Source organism: Theropithecus gelada, unplaced genomic scaffold (genome assembly GCF_003255815.1).
Source record: "Theropithecus gelada isolate Dixy unplaced genomic scaffold, Tgel_1.0 HiC_scaffold_15883, whole genome shotgun sequence".
NCBI lineage: Eukaryota > Metazoa > Chordata > Mammalia > Primates > Cercopithecidae > Theropithecus > Theropithecus gelada.
In genome coordinates this window covers 2,934,186-2,960,437 of record NW_020257640.1, presented here as the reverse complement: position 1 = coordinate 2,960,437, position 26,252 = coordinate 2,934,186, and the positions used below count along the sequence as shown (strand labels likewise).

At 36.8% G+C, this 26,252-nt stretch overlaps 1 protein-coding gene across 2 annotated transcripts in view; it reads left to right on the top strand.

Annotated features, from left to right (window-relative positions):
• The window catches only part of LOC112617103 (band 4.1-like protein 5), a 175,577-nt gene that overhangs the window by 68,106 nt on the left and 81,219 nt on the right, over positions 1-26,252 (top strand). For both annotated transcript variants that reach the window (XM_025373819.1, XM_025373818.1), the window contains exons 14-16: positions 1,497-1,524; positions 9,849-9,891; positions 10,302-10,417. In XM_025373819.1, coding sequence (XP_025229604.1) covers positions 1,497-1,524; positions 9,849-9,891; positions 10,302-10,417 — 187 coding nt within the window. The remainder of the gene's footprint in view (positions 1-1,496; positions 1,525-9,848; positions 9,892-10,301; positions 10,418-26,252) is intronic.

Here is a 26,252-nt window from a genome sequence, read left to right as displayed (position 1 = left end):
TGCTGGTGTTGTTTCCATAAGAGGAAGTTACGTCAATCTCCTCTTCAGGTCTGTTCCAGTCAACTAAAGTACTTTCCTGGCAGAATCAATTTCATGGGATACATAGAGAAAAATTGTCTGTATTGTTAGCAGAGATTAAACTTTATGTTAAGCCCAATTCAAATGATAGTCTGAGGTTATGTTCAGTTTTTGTATACAAAACTGTATTTCTGTAGAGCAACATATTCTCTCCCTTTTTGACTTATAGATCTCATTCTAAAACATCCCTTAATCCCCTTAGGAATTTTTAAAAATATTATTTTTATTTATTTATTTATTTTGAGATAGTCTCACTCTGTCGCTTAGGTTGGAGTGCAGTGGTGTGATCTCAGGTCACTGCAACCTCCACCTCCCAGATTCAAGTGATTCTCATGCCTCAGCCTCCTGAGTAGCTGAGGTTACAGGCATGTGCCACCACTCCTGGCTCATTCTTGTATTTTTAGTAGAGACGGAGTTTTGCCATGTTGGCCAGGCTGGTCTTGAACTCCTGACCTCAAGTGATCTGCCCACCTTGGCCTCCCCAATCCTAAAAGGATTACAGGCATGCTTGGCCAAAACATTGTCTTGTGATGAATTTTTTTAAGTAAAATTTATTTCATATTGTATTATAATATTAAGGATTCTATTAAATACTATTTTAAAATATATTCATCATTGTTACACATAGACATTTCCTAATTCATAATTGTTACTTGCTGATTAAGATCGATTATATAAGAAAAAGCATTGTTTACCTTGACAAATAAATTAAACCTTGTGTTTGGTTTTAAACTGAATTTGCATTAAAATGCAAATTTAATTTTAAGTATTTCCACTGTCAGAGTCATCACGAGTTGTCCAAAAACAACTGTAATGATCTGATGTTTGGCAGTATTGACTTTTTTATAAAAATGATTTATACTCATAAGTTTTGGTGTGGCTATAAATTAAATATACAGCTATAAATGAATTGTGATGATTTTAAAACCCTAAGTTTCCTCTTGGTTTCCACTGATGATAATTCGTAATCTGTCAGCTCACTCTGGAGGCTTACAGATCGGTTCTGTTTAAAAGGTGGAGATATATATGCATTCTGTTGCTTTATTTGAAAAATGAAAATAATTGCCATTGTTGACTTTATGGTGTGAACCCCAAGACACTTTGGTGAATTGAAGATTTTTAGATTTATGGTTGGGGCCAAATGTGGTGGCTCACACCATTAATCCCAGCACTTTGGGAGGCCAGCGTGAGAGAATCGCTTGAGCCCACAAGCTCAACTCTCAGGAGTTCGAGACCAGCCTGGGCAAAAGTAGCGAGACCCACCCCGTCTCTACAAAACATGAAGACCCTTTCTCAAAGAAAGAAATGTCTGGTTGTGAAACATGGCTTATAAAGCAATTCAAGTTTTGCTTTGAATAGTGCAGCAGTTTATCATGTAAGATGAAACTAATGAGGTGTTATCTTTTTTTTTCTGTTAGCATGTGCTACAAAACCTGAAGAACTTAGGTAAGTAATGTTTTGCAACTTAGAAATTGATATAGAATGTTTGGAATTTATGTAGTTGCTATCATTAAGCAAATATTTAAGACCTATCAAAATGTCAGTTTGTCCCTAATGCACCATGGATATATCAGGGAATAAATAAACAGTAATGCCAGATAAAATTGACATGATGAAAAATTAGAGCAGTTTAAGGAAGTAAAGAATGGGGTCGGGGCAGATGAGCCATTCATGAAGAGAATAACATACATTTGTTATTGGCAAGTGGCTGAGGATCTAAAGATAAATTATGATCCTTGTACATAAGGAGTGCAAAGAACAAAATTGATTTGCAAATAAGCAATTTTATTCCTGGGATAAATCCCACTTGGTTGTGGTGTATAGTCCTTCTTTATGTTGTATGTTGCTAGATTTCATTAGCCTAGTATGTTTTTGGATTTGTGTGTCTATTCATCAGAGATATTGGCCTGTAGTTTCCTTACAATGTCATTATCTGGTTTTTTATGTGGGGTGGGTAATACTGGCTTTACAAAATAAGTTTGTGTGTGTTCCCTCCTCTCTATTTCTTGGTAAGAATTTGTAAATAATTGATATTAATTATTTAAATGTATGGTAGAATTCACCATTAAAGCCATCTTTCTCTTTATGTGAAGCTTAAAAATTCTTGTGAGAGATCTATTCAGATTTTCTTTTCTTCTCTTTCTTTTGGGGTGGTGGTGGTGCAGGGCCTAGCTCTTTCACCCTGGTTACAGTCCAGCAGCTTGAGCATGGCTTGGCTCACTGCAGCCTCACCCTCCTAGGCTCAAGCAATCCTTCTAGGCACTTGCCATCATGCCTGGCTAATTTTTAAATTTTTTGTAGAGATGGGGCCTCCCTGTGTTGCCCAGACTAGTCTCAAACTCCTGGGCTCAAGCAATCCTCCTGCCTCCGCCTCACATCTTGCTGGGATTACAGGCATGAGCCACAGCACAGGGCCCTCCCTGATTCTCTTTTTCTTCTTGATTCAGTTTGGGAGTTATTGTCTTTCTATAGTTTATCTGTTTTATCTGTGGTATCTAGTTTGTTGGCATACAGTTTGTATTCCCTTTTCCTTTATATTTCTAAAAGGTCCATAGTAATATCTCCTCATTCCTTTCTGATTTTTAGTATTTTGAGTTTTTTTTTTTTTTCTTAACTAGTGTAGCAAAAGGTTTGTCAATTTTGTTGACCTTATCAAATAGAACCAGCTTTTGGTTTCATTGATTTTGCTGTTTTTCTGTTTCATTAATTTTTGCTCTATATTATTTTTTCCTTTTGCTTGCTTTAGGTTACTTTGCTGTTTTTCTAGTATCTTAAGGTGGAAGATTAGGTTATCTGAGATATTTATTTTTTAACATTTAAAGATATTAAATTTCCTTTCAAGCACTGCTTTAATTCAGTAAGTTTTGCTATGTTGTGTTCTTGTTTTTTGGTTGTCTCAAATTATTTTCTAACTTGTGATTTCTTCTTTGACTTGTTTGATTACTTAGGAGTGTGTTGCTAAATTTCCATGTATTTGTGAACGTCAAAATTTTATTTTTTTCTAAATTTATTCCATAATGAGTAGAGGACATACTTTGTATGATTTCAGTCCCTTTCAACTTAATGAGACTTGTTTTATGACCTCCATATGAGTCACCCAGGAAAATAGTTTATGTGTACTTAAGAAGAGTATATATTTTGCTGTTTCTGAGTAGAGTGTTTTATAAATGTGTGTTAGTTTATTGTGTTCAGATCTTCTGTTTCATTGTTCATCTTTTGCCTAGTTTTAATCCGTTTTTGAGAGTGGAGTATTGTAGTCTACAACTATTGTCTATTTCTCCCTTCAGTTTGTTTCTGCTTTTGTTTCATGTATGTTGTGAATTTGGGGTAGGTATGTATGTGTTGATAATTGTTATAGTATACTGATGGACTGTTCTTTTTATTGTGATAAAATGTTCCTTTTTATGTCTAGTAACTTTTGTTTTAAAGTTGATTTTATTTGATGTAAATATTGCCAGTCCAGTTTTCATATAGTTGCTTTTCCATGATATAACCTTTTCATCAATCTGGAAGTTTTCACCCATTATTTCTCTAGATATTCTTTATCCTCTCTTTCTCTTCTCCTTCTGGAATTTTCATTAACATCTAAGTTATTACACTTGATGGTTTCCTACAGGTCTCCAAGTCTGTTCATTTCTCTTTATACTTTTTTTTCAGACGATGTAATCTCACTTGACCTGTCTTCAAGCTTACTGATTCTTTTACCTACTCAAATCTGCTATGGAGCACCCCCTTTGTTAATTTATTTCTGCTACTGTATTTTTCAATTCCAGAATTTCTCTCTGGTTCTTTTTTCTAATGTCTATGTAATGATACTCTCAATTTGTGAGACACAGTTGTCATACTTTATTTCTTTACATGTGGTTTCCTTAGTTCTTGAACATATTTAAAATAGATGATTTAAACTATAGAGAACTAGAGGAGTATTAGCCCCATCTTCTTTGCTGCACCCACCAGAAGTAGAGCTACCACCACACCAAGGTTGGAAAAAAGGGGCAGAAAAGCAAATTGTGGATCAAATGTCACAGACTTAGGCCTTAATGAGATTTAGTAGATTTTCTTGAATAAATGATTCTCCACTTGGTGTGTGCCTTTTAATGATTTTTAAAAAAATGGCAGGACGAGGAAGCTGGGTGCAGTGGCTCACGCCTGTAATCCGAGCACTTTGGGAGACCAAGGTGGGCAGATCACGAGGTCAAGAGATCAAGACCATCCTGGCCAAGATGGTGAAACCCTGTCTCTATTAAAAATACAAAAATTAGCTGGGCATAGTGGCAGGCGCCTATAGTCCCAGCTATTTGGGAAGCCGAGGCAGGAGAATCACTTGAACCTGGGAGGCGGAGGTTGCAGTGAGCCGAGATCGCGCTATTGTGCTCCAGCCTAGGCGATAGAGCAAGACTCCGTCTCAAAAACAAAAACAAAAAAGCAAAAAACAAAAACAAAACTAGGGGGCCAGGCATGGTGGTTTATGCCTCTAATCCCAGCACTTTGGGTGGCCAGAACGGGAGGATTGCTTAAGCCCAGGAGTTCCAGACCAGCCTGGGCAACGTGGTGAAACCCCATTTCTACAAAAACCACAAAATTTAGCTGGGTATGATGGCACCTGCCTGGGGTCCCAGGTACTTGGGAGGTGGGAGAATCACCTGAATACAGGAAGTCGAGGCTGCAATGAGCCATGATCGCACATCACTGTACTCCAACCTGGGCAATGGAGTGAGACCCCATCTCAAAAGCAAAAAGGAATTCTTTTTCTTGGCTGAGCGCAGTGGCTTATGCCTGTAATGCTAGCACTTTGGGAGGCAGAGGTGGGCGGATCACTTGAGGCTAGGAGTTTGAGACCAGCCTGGGCAAAATGGCCAAACCCTTTCTCTACAAAAAATACAAAAAAAATTAGCCACATGTGGTGGCGTGCACATGTAGTCCTCAGCTACTTAAAGGATGAGGCAGGGGGATTGCTTGAGCCAGGGTGGCGGAGACTGCAGTGAGTTGAGGTCGTGCCACTGCACTCCAGCCTGGGTAACAAAGTGAGACCCTGTCTCAAAAAAAAAAAAAAAAGAAAAATTTTTTGTTTGTTTGTTTTTTGAACCACTTAAATGTTTGTTTCACTGGGGAGAGTATCTGCTTTTGTTTTCAAGTTACCATTCTGAAGGTCTTGCTTCTGATGGCTCCATTATTTTAATTAATTAATTAATTTTTTTTGAGACGGAGTCTTGCTCTGTCGCCCAGGTTGGATTGCAGTGACATGATCTTGGCTCATTGCAACCTCTGCCTCCCGGGTTCAAGTGATTCTCCTGCCTCAGCCTCCCAAGTAGCTGGGATTACAGGCACGCACCACCATGCCCACCTAATTTTTTGGATTTTTAGTAGAGACAGGGTTTCACCATGTTGGCCAGGCTGGTTTCAAACTCCCTACCTCAAGTGATCCACCTGCCTCGGCCTCCCAAAGGGCTAGGATTACACGTGTGAGCCGCCACACCCGGCCGGCTCCATTAATTTTAATATTATTTATTACAATGAGTCTATAGTCTCATATAATGCTTAACAATTGGTATGTATTAGAGTCTCCTAGAATGCCGGTTAAAGGTAAGATTCAGACCATACCCACAAATCTAGTTTATTTTTGAATTTGTCTGTACTCTTATATGGCAGGTGTCTCACTAGACCTTTTTTGAAAGAAGTTGGTTATTTTTGGATGTTGAGTATCATCAGCCTCACCTTGAAATGTCCATTTTTTTTTTCACTTTGAAAGCTGTTAAAGCCAGTCTGTGATTAGTGATTGACTATAGTAGCACTCTGCTTTTTGAACAAGGACTCCCCTCAAGTTTCTTTAGCTGTCAATAGGCTGTTGAAAATAAATAAATAAATAAATAGAACAGGGAGGAAGTGAAATTTCTGTGCGATTCTCTCCGTGAAATTTTTATTGGTTAAAAAACAACGTTTTGTGCCTTTTCTGTGCTGTATACTTTTATTTTTCTTGGATTTGTTTATAAGCTATGCTTTTCAGAAAAGTGGAATAATGGCTGGAAGGGGTGGCTCATGCCTGTAATCCTAAGACTTTGGGAGGCCAAGGCAGGCAGATCACCTGAGGTCAGGAGTTCGAGACCAGCCAGGCCAACATGGCAAAACCCCATCTCTACTAAAAGTACAAAAATTAGCTGGGTGTGGTGGCGCATGCCTGTAATCCCAGCTACGCTGGAGGCTGAGATAGGAGAATTGCTTTAACCCTGGAGTCGGAGGTTGCACTGAGCCGAGATTACGCCACTGCTCTCTAGCCTGAGTGACAGAGCGAGACTCCATCTCAAATAAAAAAAAAGAAAAAGAAAAATGGAGTAATATTTGAGATTTTTCTTTATCTTTGAAACTATTTTGTTTATTTAATGGATTATGGCTTGCTTTCCTGAAAAGGAGGCTGGGATATGGAATATTAGAGCTTAAAGTAAAAAGTGAGTACCTGCTAAAGTTAGCAGAAATGTGAACAAAGTATTCAGCAATTATACATAGTTGAAAAATTAAGGCTTTTATTTGCAAAAATAGGAGGATTTTCTTTAAGATGTTCTGAAACACATTTCCGGTTAAAAAAAAAATGAGTATATATAGTGACTGTTTTGGAATTATGATTAATTTAACTTTAATGACTAAATGTTAGTGTCTCTTCATTAGTGATGCTTTTGGCTCTGGAAAACATAGCAGAAATGGCATATTTAAGGAATGATTTTTTTTTTTAGACTAGACTTTTAGAAATGAGATGTAGAGGAGGACCCAACTCTCCTAAAGGGTATTGAGCACCACCCATCGCAGTGCTTGAGAAAACCTGAGCTCAGACTGGCATGTTGTATGCCCTTTCACTCTTGCCCTTCCAGTTCTGTTTGTATGAACAGTTTTGCTCCATTGAACCGTGGAAAACAGTACTGTTTGAAAAGGCACAACTAGACCTGAAAAGCTTCTCAACCTTATATTCTGCAGTTTTGTAAAATGCCCATGTGAATAACAGATTTTTTAATTGGCTAATGTCAGTCATTTTTCTTGTACTATTTTGGCTCCTAACTACTCTTGTGAGTCATGAATACTATATAGTATTTTAAGAGGTGATGTTTAAAGGATAGTTGACATTTCAATTACTGGTACGTCTTATACAGGCTTAATATGCAGTCTTGAAGACAGGAAAGAGGAAAAGAAAAAATGGTAGAGGAAATCAAATGAGTAGAAGGTATACTATGTAAAAGCAAAAGGGTCAGTTATTTTATCTAGTCCTTTAAAAAGGGAAGTTTGAACTAGATTAGTAATGAGAAATAATTCAGTAATCCCTTAATACTCATGGAAGTGAAAGAATGTATATAATTATCAGAAAATAATGCTTTCTGTATTTCAGACAATTTAAAACAGGAAGCTATGATTCAATTAACATCACTTATAAGTATTTTGTTCTCATGTTATTCTTATTGATCACCTACTGTAGTTATTTCTAGTTAAAGGCAAAGCTTCCGAGAATAATCAAGGGACCATGGACTAGTAAGTCTAACTTCTGTACTAAGCAGGCTGGGTGAGATTTCATTAAGGCTTAGGATCATGAGTATTCTAGGAAGAGCAACATGGTTAGTAAAAAGAAATTGTACCTGATGGGTATAATCTTTAACATTGCCATGGCAGTGAATCTACACTAAATTGTTTTATTTATTTATTTTTGAGGGAGGGGTGGTGGTGGTTTTTTGTGTGTTTGTTTGTTTGTTTTGTTTTGTTTTTGAGACAGAGTCCACCCAGGCCGCAGTGCAGTGGCATGATCATGGCTCACTGTAGCCTCAACCTCCTGGGATCAAGCAATCCTCCTGCCTTAGCCTCCAAAGTGTATGAGACTGCTTCAGGCACACACCCCAACACATAGCTATTTTTAAATTTTTTGTAGAGCTAGAGGTCTGGCTCTGTTGCCCAGGCTGGTCTCAAATCCCTGGGCTCAGGCATCCTCCTGTCTCGGCCCCTGAGAGTGCTGGGATTACAGGCATAAGCCACCATGCCTCACCAATAGTATTTCTTTTAAAGGTATTTTTTTGTTGTTGTAATCGCTATTATTTGTATTTCGCTAGTATTAACTCATTTAGTCGTTCTAACAGTCCCATGCAAGTGAGTAACCCAAGGTGTACAGAGTAGACCTAATGACACAGCTTGGCTTTGAACCCAGACAGTGATAATGCAGGTTATGGTGACTCAACTTGTAATTGATCTGTAGTTCTTTAAAAAATGGAATATAAAATGTGTTCACTCTTCATTCCCCAGCTTTTTAGCAGGGCCTCTCTTCATTCTTCGGTTCTTAACTGGTTGGCTTTCATTATCAGGTAGCGGTTTTTGCTCTCACCTTGTTAGAAAGGCTTCTGGATACTCTGTTCAGAGGTTGTATTTGAGAGCTTTGCCTGTTTCCTTAGTAGAATGACATGTTGGCTGGTTATAAAATAATATTCTTGATTATTGCTACGGGAGGTCTTTGCCAACCTGATAATTGGTAGGGATTTGCTTTTAAATCTGCTCGGGGTACCTGAAGTATTCCTTCCTTATCCTTGAAGATTAGTGGCTGAACAATAAGGGATTGATTGTATTTCATTTTCTGTCTCTTTTTCCTGAAACACAGTGCTGTCATTAAATCTGTAAATTTTTTTCTCACTTTCAAGGAATTTTTTTAATCTTTGAATTGTTTTTTATGTTAGTTGAATTTCTTACTTCAAGGATACCATATATCCTTGTTTTCGAATGTCTGACATTAGGAAACCTTTTTTCTCATTTCGTTGTGAGTTATAGTTCATCTTTGAGTTTTTATTTTATTGAATTTTTTTTCCTGCTGTTCTGTAGTTTCTATTTTTTTTCTGTATTATAGGTTGAGGGTTTTTTCAAGTGCTTTTTGTGGGGATAGCAGGGTGGGGATGGGTACAAACTAAACTGAGTTTGTTTTTTTTGTTTGTTTGTTTGTTTGTTTGTTTTTTTGAGATGGAGTCTGGCTCTGTTGCCCAGGCTGGAGTGCAGTGGTGCAATCTCGGCTTACTGCAAGCTCCGCCTCCCGGGTTCACGCCATTCTCCTGCCTCAGCCTCCCAAGTAGCTGGGACTACAGGCGCCCGCACCACGCCAGGCTAATTTTTTTGTATTTTTAGTAGAGATGGGGTTTTACCGTGTTAGCCAGGATGGTCCCGATCTCCTGACCTCATAATCCGCCCACCTTGGCCTCCCAAAGTGCTGGGATTACAGGCGTGAGCCACCGTGCCTGGCCTAAACTGAAAATTTTAAAACGTGTTTATAAGTCATTTGGAGAGGAAGGTGTACACACAGAATTTTCAAACTTTCTAAACCTTTTATACTAAGGCCTTTTGAATTATAAAATGCTGAGTTGTTGCCGACACTGGAAAATCTTGAGGGTAGGAATATACAAAAGAAGTGACAGTTAAGTTTATGTGGGTCTTGTGTTGCTGTCTTTGTTAGGTCATCCTTGACAGCTGTCATCCAATGAATAAACATTAGTTGTGAAGCATACCTCTAAAGCATGATTAAAATACAGGTATATGGAAACATCAAATGAGCAACTATAGAAAAGCAAGTATTTGCCTATAAGAACAAGTGTTTTCGGGTATCTGACATTCTTAGTTTTAGGTACCAGCAGTAGTTTTATTCTTTATTTGAAACAAAATGTTAATATCTTTAAAATAAATATTTTGTTAGTGTATGTGTCATCTTACAAAGTGAAGTCCTGAGATTTCATATAGAATTTTTAATAGATTTTTTTCCCCCATTACAGTGTTCACAATAATGTTTTGACCCAAAGTAATGGCTCCCAACAGGTAAGACAACATTAAGTTTCTAAAACACCAGATCACCGGTTAATTATGGTAACAGTAGTACTATTGATTGGATTTTCATAGTGGTGTATGTAACCTTGCACAAATTGTGTGCATTTTCTTTTCCTTTTCCCTTAAGTGGTTCAGTAATAACTTCCTGTTATTTTTTCTCTGAGATTTTGTAAATAAAACAGCTGCTGTATAACATTTTCTGTCACTGTGAATCCAAGAACATAATTTAACTGATTACTAATATTTCATTCATTAACTATCTCTGAGGTGGTATATGAAATTCAAGCATTTGTTTACATTTTATTTGTTGGCTTTGTAAATAGTACTCCATTTTAGTATTTGTTGATGAAGAGATCTGTTACCTAGGCAAAATAGATAATTTTTATAATTTGTGTCCAAAGGCTTGGGGGATGAGATCTGCTCTGCTTGTGAGTCCTTCCATTTCCTCTGCTCCTGTGCCAGTGGAGATAGAGAATCTGCCACAGAATCCTGGAACAGACCAGCATGACAGGAAATGGTTTGTTAATTCCTTAAACTAAAATAAAATATTGCCTACTTAATTGTATTCAGAATTCCAAGCTGTAATCTTAAAGTACTTTAAATATGATTGAAAGCAAATTATTCATATTTGTGAGCTGGAAAGCATGTTATTAAATAATCATATTGAGATGGGGAAAATAAGGATGTTGGTGATAAAGGGAGTACAGTTGTCTAAGTGAAGACCATCAGACAGCTGTCCTTATTATTTATTTGAAACAAAACATTAATACATTTAAAATAAATCTGCTCTTATTAGCTTGATGTGGTAGTGGTGGATGACTCTCTGTTGAAAAAGACAGTAGAATATTTTCCCAGGTCCGTAAGGAAAGTATATCCACTACATGTTATTCCAGACAACATGATGCTGCTTCAAATGTGTTTTCTTCATTAAAGACAGAGGGTAAAGTCAGAAGCGAAACATGATTAAAATCTGATAAAACATGAGATACCCTAAGGAGACTGAGAGAGAATCTGGTGACAGGAAAAGTATACTTTAATTATTTAGACTTCCAGGGTTTTTTTTAGATTAATAGTAAATATACAAGTATGGATACTTTGTGTCTTATTGGAGTTAATCACTTGAGTTTATCCTTTCCCAAATAAATATATGTGGCTTGGTGGGGGCTTCTTGGGGATTATTTGATTCAGTGGTCATGTTGAGTGTATTACCTGTTCAAGTTATTTTTCTGTTTGTGAAATGAATTTTGGTAATTCATAGGATTTTTCTCTTTTTCTTTTGCTCTTAGTTTGTGTAGTACCTGAAATCTAATGCATTTCTGTGGTGATGTCAAGGTTTTGGTCAGCTTTCTGTGCAGCCAGTTCTTCCTTCATGGTGGTGGGTCAACAGTGGTTGGTGATTATTTTCAGTCTTTGCTATGTAATTATTTTTCACTGTTATTTTGGCTTAACTAACTGCAAGGTGCCTTGCTCTTGATATTTGGGCATATTTTTACTTCAGTTCCAAATAACTTGCGATTAGTTTATAAGATTGAGTCCTCTTCTCCCCCGGCCCCATTTTCTCCTTTTTATTTTCTTTCTATATGGGTGTGTGGTGGTGATACTTTGTGTATATTTGTGTGCATCTGGGTACACACCTAAAAGCGTAAAGAGCGAGGCTTATAAATGTCAAATTTATTTTTTAAAGTCATTTTTAGAAAGTGTCTTCAATTTCTTATGGAAAACACAGCTCCTGTAAGCAGTTATGTTTTATCTCATTGATGTTACCACCAAGTTCTGTTTGCAAGGAAAAGTAGTACTGAGACTTCAGCTGTAAAAGAAGTGTCTTTTATATGTTTGCCTTTTACATTCATATGGAATGAGGGTCTAATTAGTTGGCATACTATATTACAACACTGAATCTGAGTTTTTCCATATTAGTAGGTACATATTTAAATCTGATTTTATTTGTTAGGTACTACTTGGTTTATTTGACGCATCCTTTAGAAAGAGCATTGAATTTATTAAATTTTAAGGAAAATGAAAAATTTGGAGCTGTGTGTTTTCCTTTCTTTATGTGGTTGTGCTGAGACCTCCTTTGCTGAAATAGAGTAAAGTGGTGCTCTTTATAACAAAATAAGCCTCATGTCAACAAGGGCATGGAACTGAATATAGAGCTGGCATGTTTTGGAGATAATGGACTCTTCCACCTTAATTTCAAATGTGCTCTGCATTTCATTCTTTTTTCTGCATGCTTTGATTCTCATTAATGCTTTCAAAAGAATATAAAGCAGTCCTCCTTTAGAAAGTGATAAGTGGTTAAAATTTGGAAGTGCTTCCTGTGTTTGAACAATTGGGCAGAATAATGGACCATTCTATTTCTGGCAGATAACTTTCAACCAGTTTAATCTAAACCTACTCCCTGTTCGAGTCTTCAGCATTTTTTTTGCTGGTATCTTTTAAATGACACCATTATTAGAGTGAATGATTTGGCATATCAGTAGCTTAGAATAATCAGGTATTTAAAATTTCACATTTTGAGAAACAATTCATGTATTGTAAACCCACAAATCATTTGTAAGCAACAACAGAAACAAAACAGTGTTTAGAAAATCTTGCATTGATAGGGGAGAACATAAACCTAATTTAGTTTTCTAAATTTTTAGAGACCATAACTTGAGGGTTGTGATTTTTGTGAGCTAGGTCTGGTGAACAAATTGTATTTCAGTTAAAAGAAAGATGATTTTGTTATAAAAAAGCCTTCCAAGTTTGTTTTGAAAAATTATTTTAATTTCTTTACAGTTTCCCTAAGGGATAAAGGTGAAGATTAATGTTTTGGTTGAGTTAGAAAGATAACACTTATTAAAAATGTATTTTTGCACATATTTTATATTTGGGGTGGTATTTTCCTTTGTAGTTATTTTAAATATGTGCTACCCTTTCTGCCATGTCACCAGACTTTGATTTGCTTTCTTTCTACTGGAGGACTCTGATCACTTCTAACCAAGAACTGCATGTATGCATGTTTCAGTCTTAGAATTCTATAGGCCTTTTCTATAGCACTGTGATAAAACGTGCTTAATATGCTTACTAAACTACTTCTTGGAGAAGGGTGTATCATCTCATCACATTATCTGTACCTGTTGAATTTCATTTTGAGATCTTGTGAACTTTAATTATATAAGGAGCGATGATTCTCTATTGTTAATTGGGAACATTGATGTAAAATTACATGGCCTCTGAAGGTAGATTTTTTTATTTTTAGTGCTCTGTCTGAATTTTGTTCCATGGGTTTCAGTTCTGTGAAATCTCATAATTTAAGGAAGAATTTTCACAGTTTTCCTTTTCATACATACTTTTGTCCTTATGTAGAATTCTTTCTTCAAATATTTGAAGTAAGTAGATTATGAATATTTTTTTCTTCTGATTAAAACCCCTAACAACATTTCTGCTTTTAGTGTTAGTAACAACATCAGGGACAGATACAGAGTGTCTTGCTTTCTGAGAAATTTATTCTTTAATTCACTTAACTGAGTCAGATTACTTACATGTATTTCCATATTGGTATTTTTCATTACATGTAACTTTGTGGATTTCCCCCACTTTGTTATTCTTGAATGTTACCATTGCATGGAGTAGATGTTGTTAACTACTCATAGCAGCAGTGCATGCTAGTGACATTACCTTTCACCTTTATTATCTCTTACACATCCATTTTCTCCTATTCCTATTGACTAACTGTGCTCCCCTCCCACTCCCCAACCATCCAGGCTCTCTGCTGCCAGTGACTGCTGTCAACGTGGTGGAAACCAGTGGAACACAAGGGCCTTGCCCCCACCCCAGACCGCACATAGAAACTACACTGACTTTGTTCATGAGCACAATGTGAAGAATGCAGGAATCCGTCATGATGTTCATTTTCCTGGCCAGGCAGCCATGACTGAGATATGAGTGTTGAGCCTGTTAGGCATTGGGACTCTTTGTCATGCAAGTTGATGGTATACATTATCTGGTGTTTATGGGAGAATTTATAGTGGAGTCACTAGTTGTTTAGTGCTGTTTGTAATTGAATTCTTCCATGAAAGGGGCAAGGAATCTAAGAAGCCATATGCTGTCAATGATAATGATTAATTTTTTGTATTGAAAAGAATATGTATACCATTGTGATTTTGGAAAGGTTTTCATGATTTTAGTATGTGAACACATCCCCCAGACTGTATCTAAGGAGAAAGTTTGTGTTTGTGAACAAGGTGCCCATTATTCCCCCACCACATGCCATCCAAAGAGATGGAGGTTAAAAGAATCAGACACACTAAAAACACACTGGAAGCATGTCCAGGCATGATATATCAGCCTTTTGAGATATTTATTAAAAACTTGTTCTTATACACTATTTTAATATGTCTAAAGTGACACATGCCTTAATTTAAGTGCCTAAGATTTGAATTAATGTAATTTTAAATTACAAACACTTTTACTTTTTAATAAACACAAATATTTTAACTTACCAAAAAGTTTAGAGATCACATTAATAATGTGGCTCATGTATAGAGAAATCTGAGTGGTTACTTTTGAATAGTTAACTGGTTAACCATTCAGTGGTTAACTGAATGGTTACATTACTACTGAATGGTTATATAAAATGGAAAACGTATTTACTTTGTCTTTTCATTTTACTGGCTTTTCTCTTTCATCTCATACACCTGACAGATTACCCAGGTTTGCAACAGTCTCATAATCTGATACTGTACAACCTTTAAAATAAAATTCTGAAGCCAAAACCATATGATTTTTAGATTGTATTACTATTTTTGATCCTTTTTGAACTTTAGAATTTCAAGCTCCTTAGTTTAATTAATAGAGGCATATTAGCTGGAAAAAGTCCATTTCAGATAGGAAAACATGTAAGGGAAGCATTTCTTCTGTCTTTTTTTAGTTTTCTTTTAGATTTTAGAAAAATTTTCAAACTTAAACTATGTATATAGAAATTTATAGATGTTTTGTATTTCGACGAGTTTATAATGCTTCAAGATAATGAAGCTTCATTATAAGCAGCTTAACTCATTTAATGCATCCTGCTCACATAGAGGTTGGTTTTATGTCTCAAATCCTTCCTGCCAGACAAAGATTAAGGTTTCAGAGGGCTTAATACTGGACTATTGGTTTAATACTGAGTGGTCGGTTGCAGTTTGTCCATAGAAGACCTAAATAAGCAGAACTTACTAATACTTAAAGAACAAAATTAGTAGGCAGGTTTCAATCTGAGTTCAGTATAATTATGTATAAGGGGATGGCCACTCAAAGTATTTAGCGCATCCTCTAAATAGAAATAGATCTGTATCTTAAATAGCCCGGCTCCCATCTTTATAAGCCCATCTTCGTTTAGTGAGCTTAAAAATGGCCACTAATGTATGGCCCTTATAATTGTTTTAGACTTTACTAGCTCAGATGATAATTGCTAAGTATTGTCATTGCTGATTTTTTTTCTTAAAAGAGAGCAATTTGGATCGTAACATTTTAAGTACAGAAGCTCTGGGTTCAAGAAAAGATTTCATGGTATGTATATCATTTAAAAAAGTACTGTTTCTATAGTAGAAGCCAAAGAGGCACAATGAATAACAAGCTTTCCTGGTCTTTTAGAAAGCTGTAAGGTTTGACTTCACTCACTTTAAAATTATTCTTAATCTGCAGGACAGATGCTGATATAATGCCCCATATATATCTTAGCAGATTGTAATAGAAGAGTAAGAGCTTCAGTTCATATTGAAAGTAGCCATTTCTATAGAATTTGAATTAATCAGTACTGTTACATTTAAGGGAAGATTCACATCATGGTTTTTCTTTTGTTGAAAACCTTGTTGTAAAGAATTCATTTGTGAATTCCTGATGAGAGAAACTGGATTGGATGGGTGTTAGGGATGGAGGCAGTGATAGGGGTGAGGAAAGTAAAGGGCTAAGGCTGGATGGTAGTAAAATTAAACTTACTATTTTATAAAAGTTGCCATATGCTTCAGAATTTCTTATCAAATATGGCACATACTTGTTCTTTCTACTGATATTTGCAAGATGGATATATATGTTGTTTCCAGAGCTATCAGGTATTTATAAGTAGCTCAATCTAAATTAAATAAATTGTCACCAACCTATTTACACTCTGCATTTTATTATGCCTAAAGGGTCAGTGATGATAAATTTGGAATTAGAAAAGTAATACCCTCCAGAAGCGCCTTACTGGGTCACCGTCCTTTTGATCAAAGGGTGTCAGCAGCACAGAACTTAAGTATTATGTCATTTAATTTATAGTGCTTTGGCTAATTTTATTTAACATAATTAATTTTAACATCCTGAATTAGGTTGGTTTTATTTTGACTGTTTTTACAGTCAAGGAAACTTGTAGAACCACAGCAAAGCTAGTGACCTTCACACTTTCATGCATGAACATAAATGAGCTCATAAGATCATTGTCTTTTTGTTGAATTTCAAAGGCATTTACCTATCTTGGGGTGAGACCTAATGTTTCTGACCTTGATAGGATAATCATAGATAATATACTTTTAAATGAGTTTGCAGAGAAAAATAAATTTTATTTGTGCTGCTATGTGTATAATATGTCTATTTTGAAAAGCACCTAGTATACAAACATTAATATTGTAATACCAGTATAATTCAAATCATCTTTTTTTTGGAGGGGAGTTTATTTAAAGTGTTGGACAAAAAAATGTTATTTGTAACACTTGGTTGGGTCTTTTTTTTTTTTAATTTCTTTTTGTTGTTGTTCACTGTTCAAGAGGTACATCACCAAGTTGGATCTTTTTATTCACCAATGTAAACTGAACAAGTTCGACGATGGTTGTCCCCTATTAGTGCATCATGCCCCAATGGTGGGAGCTATAGTTGTTTGAGCCATGGTACTGTCTTTGGTCAGGGCACATTCTTCATTTCTAAACCATAGTTCATTGCTTTGAGAGGCTGTTATTTTAGTGTTAGTCTTTGAATATTGGTTTGAAAATAATACAGTTACTATTTTTTATGGTTGATATTAGGACCATTATTTGTTTTGCTAAAACAAAATCATCTTGTTTCAATAACATTTTATCTCTTTCCCACCACATACTTCCTTCCTGAATTTTAATATGTATTATACCACATCATCAGTTATATTCTTGCTTTCCAGGATTGTTGTGAATGCTTGCATGTGAGATGCTTTTACATAAGGGCTAGGATTTGGAGATACTTCTGTGGTGGGGAAACAGCTTTCTTTCCTTCCTTCTTCATGCCTGCCTCTTCTCCTGCCCGCATGTATAAAATGTGATTTGTCAGCTCCTTTCTAGATATTATGAATCATGTGAATTTAGATATGGTAGTCTTCCTCTACCCCCCCCCTTTTGCAGAACATAAAAATTTCTCATCCTCTGTTCATAAAAATGTTTACTTTAGTCACATGAAAACATTGTGAGATGGAATCTTGTTCCATTAACATTAGCCTTGGCGGTGTAGAAATTAGGACATGAAGCATGTCACTTTCAGTGTAAAATATGTCAAGGAGCTTAATTTCTTTCATCAATTCTGGACAATTGCTAATGTAGTAATACACTTTAGTTGCTTTGAGCACCTTGGGCTGGTGAGAAGGGACATACATAGTATCTTTGTTAAAGAATGAGTGACAAGAAGAGAAAATTTTTTAAAAATTGGTGAAAGGAAAATAACTTTGGCTTTTTTATTGATATTTTTATACTGAAGTAGAAAAACAATTGTTCCTGTTCTTCCTGAAGGAATTGTTCTCACATTTTTTTTATTATTAGATAATTACCTAAGCTTTTGTGTTACAAGCTGTGGCCTCAGTAGAGATGGTGGTGCTTGAGTGAACGTTTTACATTTTGTTCCTGACAGCTGGCCAGCATTGTGTTTATATTGGCATGGAAAAGAGATACCTGACTCAGAGAACAATGTTTTCCAAGGATTGTGACTAAAGACTTCCTTAATGGTGTAATAATGTACCTCCTCATAAAAACAGGTTCAACAGCTGTAGCTAATTTTTTGTTGTTGAAGGAAGTTTCATTTTTGTTCTGTTTTTAACTACTCGTAATAAAGAATTGAGATCCAGTGTTTAAGATTTGTAAGAAATTGCAGATTCCGTAATGAAGCTCACATCTACAAACATGACTAATTATTGATAATAATAAATGCAAAATATTTTGAATTATTAGGAGTAGAGTTAAAAGAATGAAAAATAAGAGGCTATGATAATAGGAGGATGATTGCTGGCTTGATTTACCTTGTGAAACTAGTTAGAGGAGTATTCAGATAAATTGTGGAAAACATTAGAGGATGCAAAATACCATTGGAATTCATACCCATTAATAGAGAAGAATTTCTTATTACAAAACTATATTTGTAGCCCCGCCAATAGCTTCAGGAATTATTTAATTATAAACTCTGTAGAAGTTTGGAGATAAGACCTGTGTTTAATAACTTGCATTAAATCTTTCTGGGGACGTCATCAGCAAAACTCTTGGATAATTAGAAAAACCTGGGAAGATTTGGGTTCTCTGGAATATCCAAGTTATCACTTTGAAATTTCACAATCATGTTGGAGTAATAACATTAAAATATTTGAGTAGTAAAGGCATTGAGTATCAGTGTGAGTCATCCACATTTGGTAAGGAGGTCTGGGGCATTTGTTGCAGTGAGAGAGTTCAGGAGTCTTGTATTGATATCTCTTTTTTTGATTCATCTCATTTGTTGAATACCTACCAGAGTACCTCATTGGGTCTTCTTTATACACAGCCGCTTGTAATTTTACCTTTCCATATACTCTTGAATTTCTTGGCCTTCTCCCTGTTGTATGCATCTGGTAAAATCCAACTCTGTACACTCTACATATAAATGGTGAATGCGAAATACACACAAATTGTTGAATGGTCTTTCAATTTTGACCACTAAACTCAAGTGAGCCTTCAATGCTCCCTGATATCATATTATATTTCCTTAATCTATTTGTTCTCCTACAATGCTGGGCTGACTTTCTCCTCTTTCAAACCACTTCCTCTCTTCCTACTCTTTGTTCTCAGCTGATGACCTTGCTTCCTACTTTATTGAAAACATAAGCAATTAGAAGAGGTCTTCTCTATACTCCCACCATTTTATCAATGAACTTACTTGCATTTGGGAATATGTTCCTTGCTTTCTCTGCTGTTAGCTAGGTGAGCCATCCATATTCTATTTAAGGCCCAGGTCCTCACGAGTCACTTAGATCCTCACCCCAAGTTACTCAGGACCTTCATTTGAGCAGTCCTCCCTTCTGTTCTACTGCATCAGTTTTCCCTTTCTGCTGGAATAATCTCATCAGAACAAAAACTTCCTAAGATAGCTCACATCATTTAAAAAAGAACTGTCCCTTCAATCTACCTCTTTTGGCTATTCCTCCATTTTTTTGTCTCACTGGTAGCAAAACTCTTTGCGTTGTAAGAATTGTCTATGCTTGCTATCTCTTCTTTCTCGGAATCTCTTGAACCCATTCTAATCAAACATTGTCCCTGACACAAAGCACTGGGTATGATTGTGCAGGTTGCACACTATACAGGAGTGCCACATTTAAGAGAATGATGTTCACATAACTTATGGCAGTGATTTTCCAGCAGATGGCACCAAGTGTCTTGTTGCAAAAAGATTAGTGTATTTGACAATTTTACAAGAGATGGAAGTGTCTTTTAAGAGAAGCATTGTTTTAATCCATATAAAGGCTCTGCCTTGGGCTAATAGTGTTATGCTACTACTCCACCAAAATAGCTTTATTAGGTCACAAATGACCTCCATATTTCTAATCCCACAGTCCATCTTATAGTCAGCTTAAATAGCACTCATAACAGTCGCTCACTTCTTCATGAAATTGTCATCACCTAGCTTAGAGATGCCACTGTTTTTTATTGTCTTCTAACCTCCCTTTAACAAGCCATCGTCTTCTAACAAGCCATGGTTTTTAATACCCTTTGCTAATTCCTACTTATCTCTCCAGCCCCAACCTCTGTTTAAGGAACTTTTCTATAACAATTCGTTCCCTTTGTAATATCATCCAGCATTACGGTTTTAAATGCTATCCATGCACACTGGCAATTTCCGAGTTTATATCATCAACCTGGACTTTTAAATTTCCAGACTTATATATCCAACTGCCTATTTGACATCTCTACTTAGGCATCTAATATAGGTGGAAATTCCCACACCCCTCCTGCCCTACCTTCCCCTAATTTTTTTTTTTTTTTGAGGCAGAGTCTCGCTCTGTTGCCGAGGCTGGAGTGCAATGACACAATCTCTGCTTACTCCTGCCTCTGCCTCCTGGGTTTCGGCAATTCTTCAGCCTCAGCCTCCCGAGTAGCTGGGACTACTGGAGTGTGCCACCATGCCCAGCTAATTTTTGTATTTTTAGTAGAAACGGTGTTTCACCATGTTGGCCAGGCTGGTCTTGAACTCCTGACCTCAAGTGATCCGCCCACCTTGGCCTCCCAAAGTGCTGGGATTACAGGTGTGAGCCACCGCACCCGGCCCCCATTGTTAACATTCCACATACATTCCATAACTTGTACCAATGTTAATTTCTTAGGTTTTGTTTCTTAGTTTTGACAAAACATTGTCAAAACCTAAGAAGAAACAAACAAAATTGGACCTTACTCAGGTTTCACTGTCTTTCCACACATTTTCCAGGATCTGACCCAAGATCCCATGTTACATTTAGTCCCCTTCAGTCTGTGACAGCCATTCCATGTCTTTCATGGTTAGCCAGATGTCCTGTGGAATGTTCCTTGATTTGCGTTTGTGTGGTATTTTCACATGATTAGTTTGAGGCCATGGATTTGAGAGAAAATACTGCAGAGGTGATGATATTGGGCATCCCGAATTTAGTATGTTCAAAATTGGACAACGTATATCTCCTGACCCCTGCAGTTTTTCCCATCTGTGTGGTTTTTGTAGCTTCGTAAGTGGCAGTTCTCTCTTTCGTGTTGCTAAGCGCGTCTTGGGCTCTACTCTAGACCTACTGAATCAGAAACACTGGAGGTGAGGTCCAACAATCTGTTCCACATGCCCTCCTGGAGATTCTGATGCATACTGAAGTTTGAGAAGCACTGACTTAGACCAGTGTACCTTATAGTCATCTTGACTCCTCTTTGTCTCATACTCCAGATGTCTTTCAGAATCAGCAAATTCTGTCAGTTCTGTCTTGAAAATGTATCCAGGTCTACTGCTTGTTACCATCTTTACTGCTCCCATCCTGTTTCCATTTTTTGTCAGCCCCGCCCTCTTTTTTTTTTTTTTTTGAGATGGAGTCTCGCTCTATCGCCCAGGCTGGAGTTCAGTGGCACCACCTCAGCTCACTGCAAGCTCTGCCTCCCGGGTTCACGCCATTCTTCTGCCTCAGCCTCCTGATTAGCTGGGACTACAGGTGCCCGCCACCACGCCCGGCTAATTTTTTGTATTTTTAGTAGAGATGGGGTTTCATCGTATTAGCCAGGATGGTCTTGATCTCCTGATCTCGTGATCCGCCCGCCTCGGCCTCCCAAAGTGCTGGGATTACAGGCGTGAGTCACCGCACCCGGCCAGCCCTGCCCTCTTACCTGGCCTCCTGGCCATTGCCCTTGCTCCTCTGCTGTCTGGTACTCCTTTCAGCAGCTGTAGTGATAACAGCAGATCAAGCTTACACCTTCCAGTGTCCTTGTCTCAGAGTAAAACCTCAGATCCTCACATTGATAGAAACATGCTTTTCCCTCCCCTTATCTTCTATCAATCCTGACCTTGCTTACATCCCATCTTCTTATACTTGCTCAAACATACCAAGCATGTTCTCTCAGGGTCTTTGTACTTTTACTGCTTCCTGAATATTCCTCCCTTGAATCTCTTATGGTTCATTCAGGCACCATCAGGTTTCTTATTGGAGAAGCCTTTCCTGACCACTCTGAAATAATCATGTTCCCCACCCCCTGCCCAGTCTTATTTTTATTTCCTGTCTGCCTTACCCTGCTTTATTTTTTCTCACTCCTTTCATCTTAGTATGTGTTTGTCATCTCTACACAGACAGTCTTTTAGGATGATTCTTAGGATTTTTCAACTTTATGATGGGTTTATCAGAGCGCCAAGTGCGTTTTTGACTTATGATGGGTTTCTCAAGACATAACCCTATTGGGTAAGTCAGAGTATCTGTGTTTTTCAACAGAATGTATGCTTCATTAAGGGAGAGCATTTATTTTGTTTCCTTCTGTATCCTCAGACACTCCATATATTGTATTTGATTGAATGAATGAATACCAAGCATGGCTTGGCACACCTAATGTTGCAGAAATAGTCAAAATACTGTTCTTGGCTTCAAGAAATTTATACTCAAACTGTGGAGATAAACAGTTCTACAAACAACTGATAAAGTGCTAAATCTAGCAAGCAAGAAGAGTAGAAGTGGTTGAAGTTAAGAAATCTTGGCATTTGCATCAGGTTTCCAGTGAAACAGAATCAGGAGCTTTGAATGAATAAATCATTACAGGCCCAGAGACCTATAGGAAAAGAAAATTCTAAAGTAGCTAAGTGCAAGGTGTAGTCCAGGAATGATAAATCAGGTTTGAGTAAAGAGTATAGAATTTATGGGAAGGTGTAGTGATAATGATAGCTAATACTTGAGTGCTTCTGTGCCAGACATTGTTCTGGAGGTACAGCCGTAAGTATTTACTCTAGCAAAGCATCTTCATTTAATCCTTATGAGGATCTGTAAGGTAGTCAGGCTAGTGAAGAAACAAAGGCACAGAACAATGAGGCTGGGCTTCAAACTCAGACAGCTTAGACCTAGAACCCAGCCTTGGCTACTGCACTGCCTCCATAACTCTGTTAAAGTCGTTGGGGTCCAGATTGTAGAGAGTAAAAAGCAATGTAATAATAATTCTATTTTAGGAGGCAATGTGAAGAATGAATTCCAATTGGTGGAAGACTGGATTATATTATAAAAATATGCTGCCTCTATTCTAGTTGTTAAAGAATCAGGTCAGTTTTCATGTACTGTTACTAGAGGATATCAGTGACACGCTGTTGACTTTAAAACTTGAGTTGTTAAGTGTCTGAGGTTTGTTCCCATTTTTAAAAGCAACCAAATCATGTATATATTAGGAAGTGCACACACACAAGAACCTAGATGGTTACGTAAATAGGCTTTCAGAGAATGGGGGTGAAGGCAACATTGCTTTTCTTAGCTATCCTTCACAACTATAACAATAAATTACTCCAAAGTATGGAAGAAGACAAGAAAAACTGCTTCAGTTTACACAGGTAAGTGTCCATGAAAAGTAAGGAAATGGGTAGAAGAAAGAATGTCTTTACATATTTATATATTCTTGAGAGATGGATATGAACTAAGACATTACCAAAGCCACAGATTAAAAATACTATGTATAACTACATTTAAACATTTTAAGTGTATAATTCAGTAGGTTTAGTGTATTCACAAAGATGTACAACCATCACCACTATTTAATTCCATAACATTTTTATCCCCAAAAGAAACCTCTTTCCTATTAGCAGTTACTAGCCCCTGGCAAATACTAATTTACTTTGTTTCTATAGATTTGCCCATTCTGGAAATTTCCTAAAAGTAGAATCATATAACGAGTGTTCTTTTATGTCTGATTTTCACTTAGTATAGGATTTTCAAGGTGCATCTGTTTTAGCATGTATCAGTACTTGATTCCTTTTAATGGCTTAATAATATTCCCTTGTATGATGCCCAATGTTTTATTTATCCATTGTCAGTTGATAGATATTTGAGTTTCTGCTTTTTGTGAATAATGCTATGAACATTCATGTGTAGGTTTTTGTATGAACGTGTTCTCAGTTGTCATGGTTATAGCCATAGGAGTGAAATTATTGGATCATATAGTAACTCTATTTTTGACCTGTTGAGGAACTGCGAAATTGTTTTTCAGAGTGGCCACACCGTGTGGGTTCCAGTTTTTCCACATCTTCACCAACACCTACTATTACCTGTCTTTTTTATTATAGCCATCCTACTTGTGAAGTAGTGTATTGTGAAGCTGGATGATGTTGGTGTATTTTGATCTGCTTATTGACTTTTTGCTTATCTTCTTTAGAGAAGTATCTACAGACAGTATCCAACTTAATGGCTTGACTTAAGATTTTTCAACTTATGGTGTGAAACTGTTGTAATTTTGACATAATGTTAAAATTTGAATTTTGATCTTTTCCTAGGCTGTAATATGTGATACATAAGATATTGAACACTTTGTTTAAAAATGGGCTTTGTGTTAGATGATTTTGTCACACTGCAGGCTGATGTAAGTGTTCTGAGCACGATTAATGTAGGCTCGGGTAAGCTCTAACATTCTGTAGATTTGCTGTGTTAAGTGCATCTTCCGTTTACAACATTATCAGGATGTGACCCCATCGTCAGTTGAAGAGCACCTGTATTTCATTTTTTTGCCCATTTAAAATTTTTGATTATTTGTCCTTTTATTATTGAGTTGTGAGAGTGCTTTATATATTTAAAATAGAAGTCCATTATCAGATACATACTTTTGAAAACTTTTTTATTCTGTGCATTATGGTCTGTTTTGGAGAATGCTCCATTTGTACTTGAGATGAGTGTATATTCTGTTAGTGGAGCATTCTGTATATGCCTGTTCAGTCTTTGATTTATAATATTGTTCATCTTCTATTTATTTATTGATCAGAAGATAAACCTATCTAGTTTTTCTGCTCATAAAGTGAAAGAACTATTGTTGTCTGTCTCTAAACTTCTGATTTAGCTTTATGTATTTGAGGACTCTGGTTTTAGTTACGTGTATGTTTATAATTGTAATATTTTCTTGATGATTTTCCTTTTGTCATTATAAAATGTCCTTCTTTGCTTTAGCAAGAATTTTTATCTTATAGTATCTTTTACTTGATAGTCGTGTAGCCACTTCATCCGTTTTTTCGTTAGTGTTTGGGTAGTATACTTTTTTCCTTTTTATTTCAGTCTTTTTGTGTGTTAGAATCTAAAGTGTATCCCTTGTAGACAGCATACAGTTGGATCATGTTTTTTAATTCATTTTGCCAATCTCTATCTTTTAATTGGACAGTTTAACATTTACATTTAATATAATTACTGATAAGGAAGGACTTATGCCATTTCATTTGTTTTTGTATGTCATGTCTTTTTTTGTTTCTCACTTCCTCCATTCCTGCCTTTTGTGTTAAGTAGCTATGTTCTGGTGTACCATTTCCATTCTTTTTTCTTTCTCTTACTTTTTTATTTATTTATTTTTTGAGATGGAGTCTCACTCTGTCACCCAACCTGGAGTGCAGTGGCGCAGTCTCGGCTCATTGCAACCTCTGCCTCCCAGGTTCAAGCGATTCTCCTGCCTCAGCGTTCTGAGTAGCTGAGATTACAGGTGCCTGCCACCGTGCCCGGCTAATTTTTAAAAAATTTTTAGTAGAGATGGGGTTTCACCACATTGGTCAGGCTGGTCTTGAACTCCTGACCTCGTAATCCACCCGCCTCGGCCTCCCAAAGTGCTGGGATTACAGACATGAGCCATCGCACCTGGCCCTCTCTTACTATATTAAAACATTGTTTTCTTAGTGGTTACCCTGGGGATTACAATTAACATTTTATGTTATATTGTGATCTGATGTTATGTGATATGTTATTTTTGAGACAAGAGTCTTGCACTGTCACCGAGGCTGGAGTGCAGTGGCATAATCTCTACTCACTGCAACCTCTGCCTCCCAGGTTCAAGCAATTCTCATACCTCATCCTCCTAAGTAGCTGGGATTATAGGAATGCACCACCACACTCAGCTAATTTTTTGTATTTTTAGTAGAGACAGTATTTTGCCATGTTAGTCATGCTGGTCTTGAACTTCTGGCCTCGAGTGACCTGCCTGCCTCAGTCTCCCAAAGTGCTGGGATTAAAGGTATGAGCCATACTGCCCAGCCTACAATTAACATTTTAATTTAAAACAATCTAGTTTGGATTAATACCAATTTAATGTCAGTAGTGCATGTAAACTTTGCTTCTATAGAGCTTTGTCTCCCACTTCGTGCTGTTTTTCTCATACAAAATATGTCTCTGTGTCTTGTATGCCCATCAACATAGATTTAAAATTTAGAAGGAGCATTTTTCCAGTATTCCCATCATTTCATCTAGCTTTCACAGTGATTCTGCAGTGTGCTTTCCTTTTCCTATATGATTGAAGGAGGTAATTCAGTCTTCCGCACCGATCTGGTTCTTTCCCTCAAATTTAGGAAAATTAGGGAAAGCCTTATACTGGAAACTTAAAAATGAAGAAAACAATGTTTCTTGCCAAAAGAAGGACAATTTTCTTAAAAGTAATGATGAATGGTTT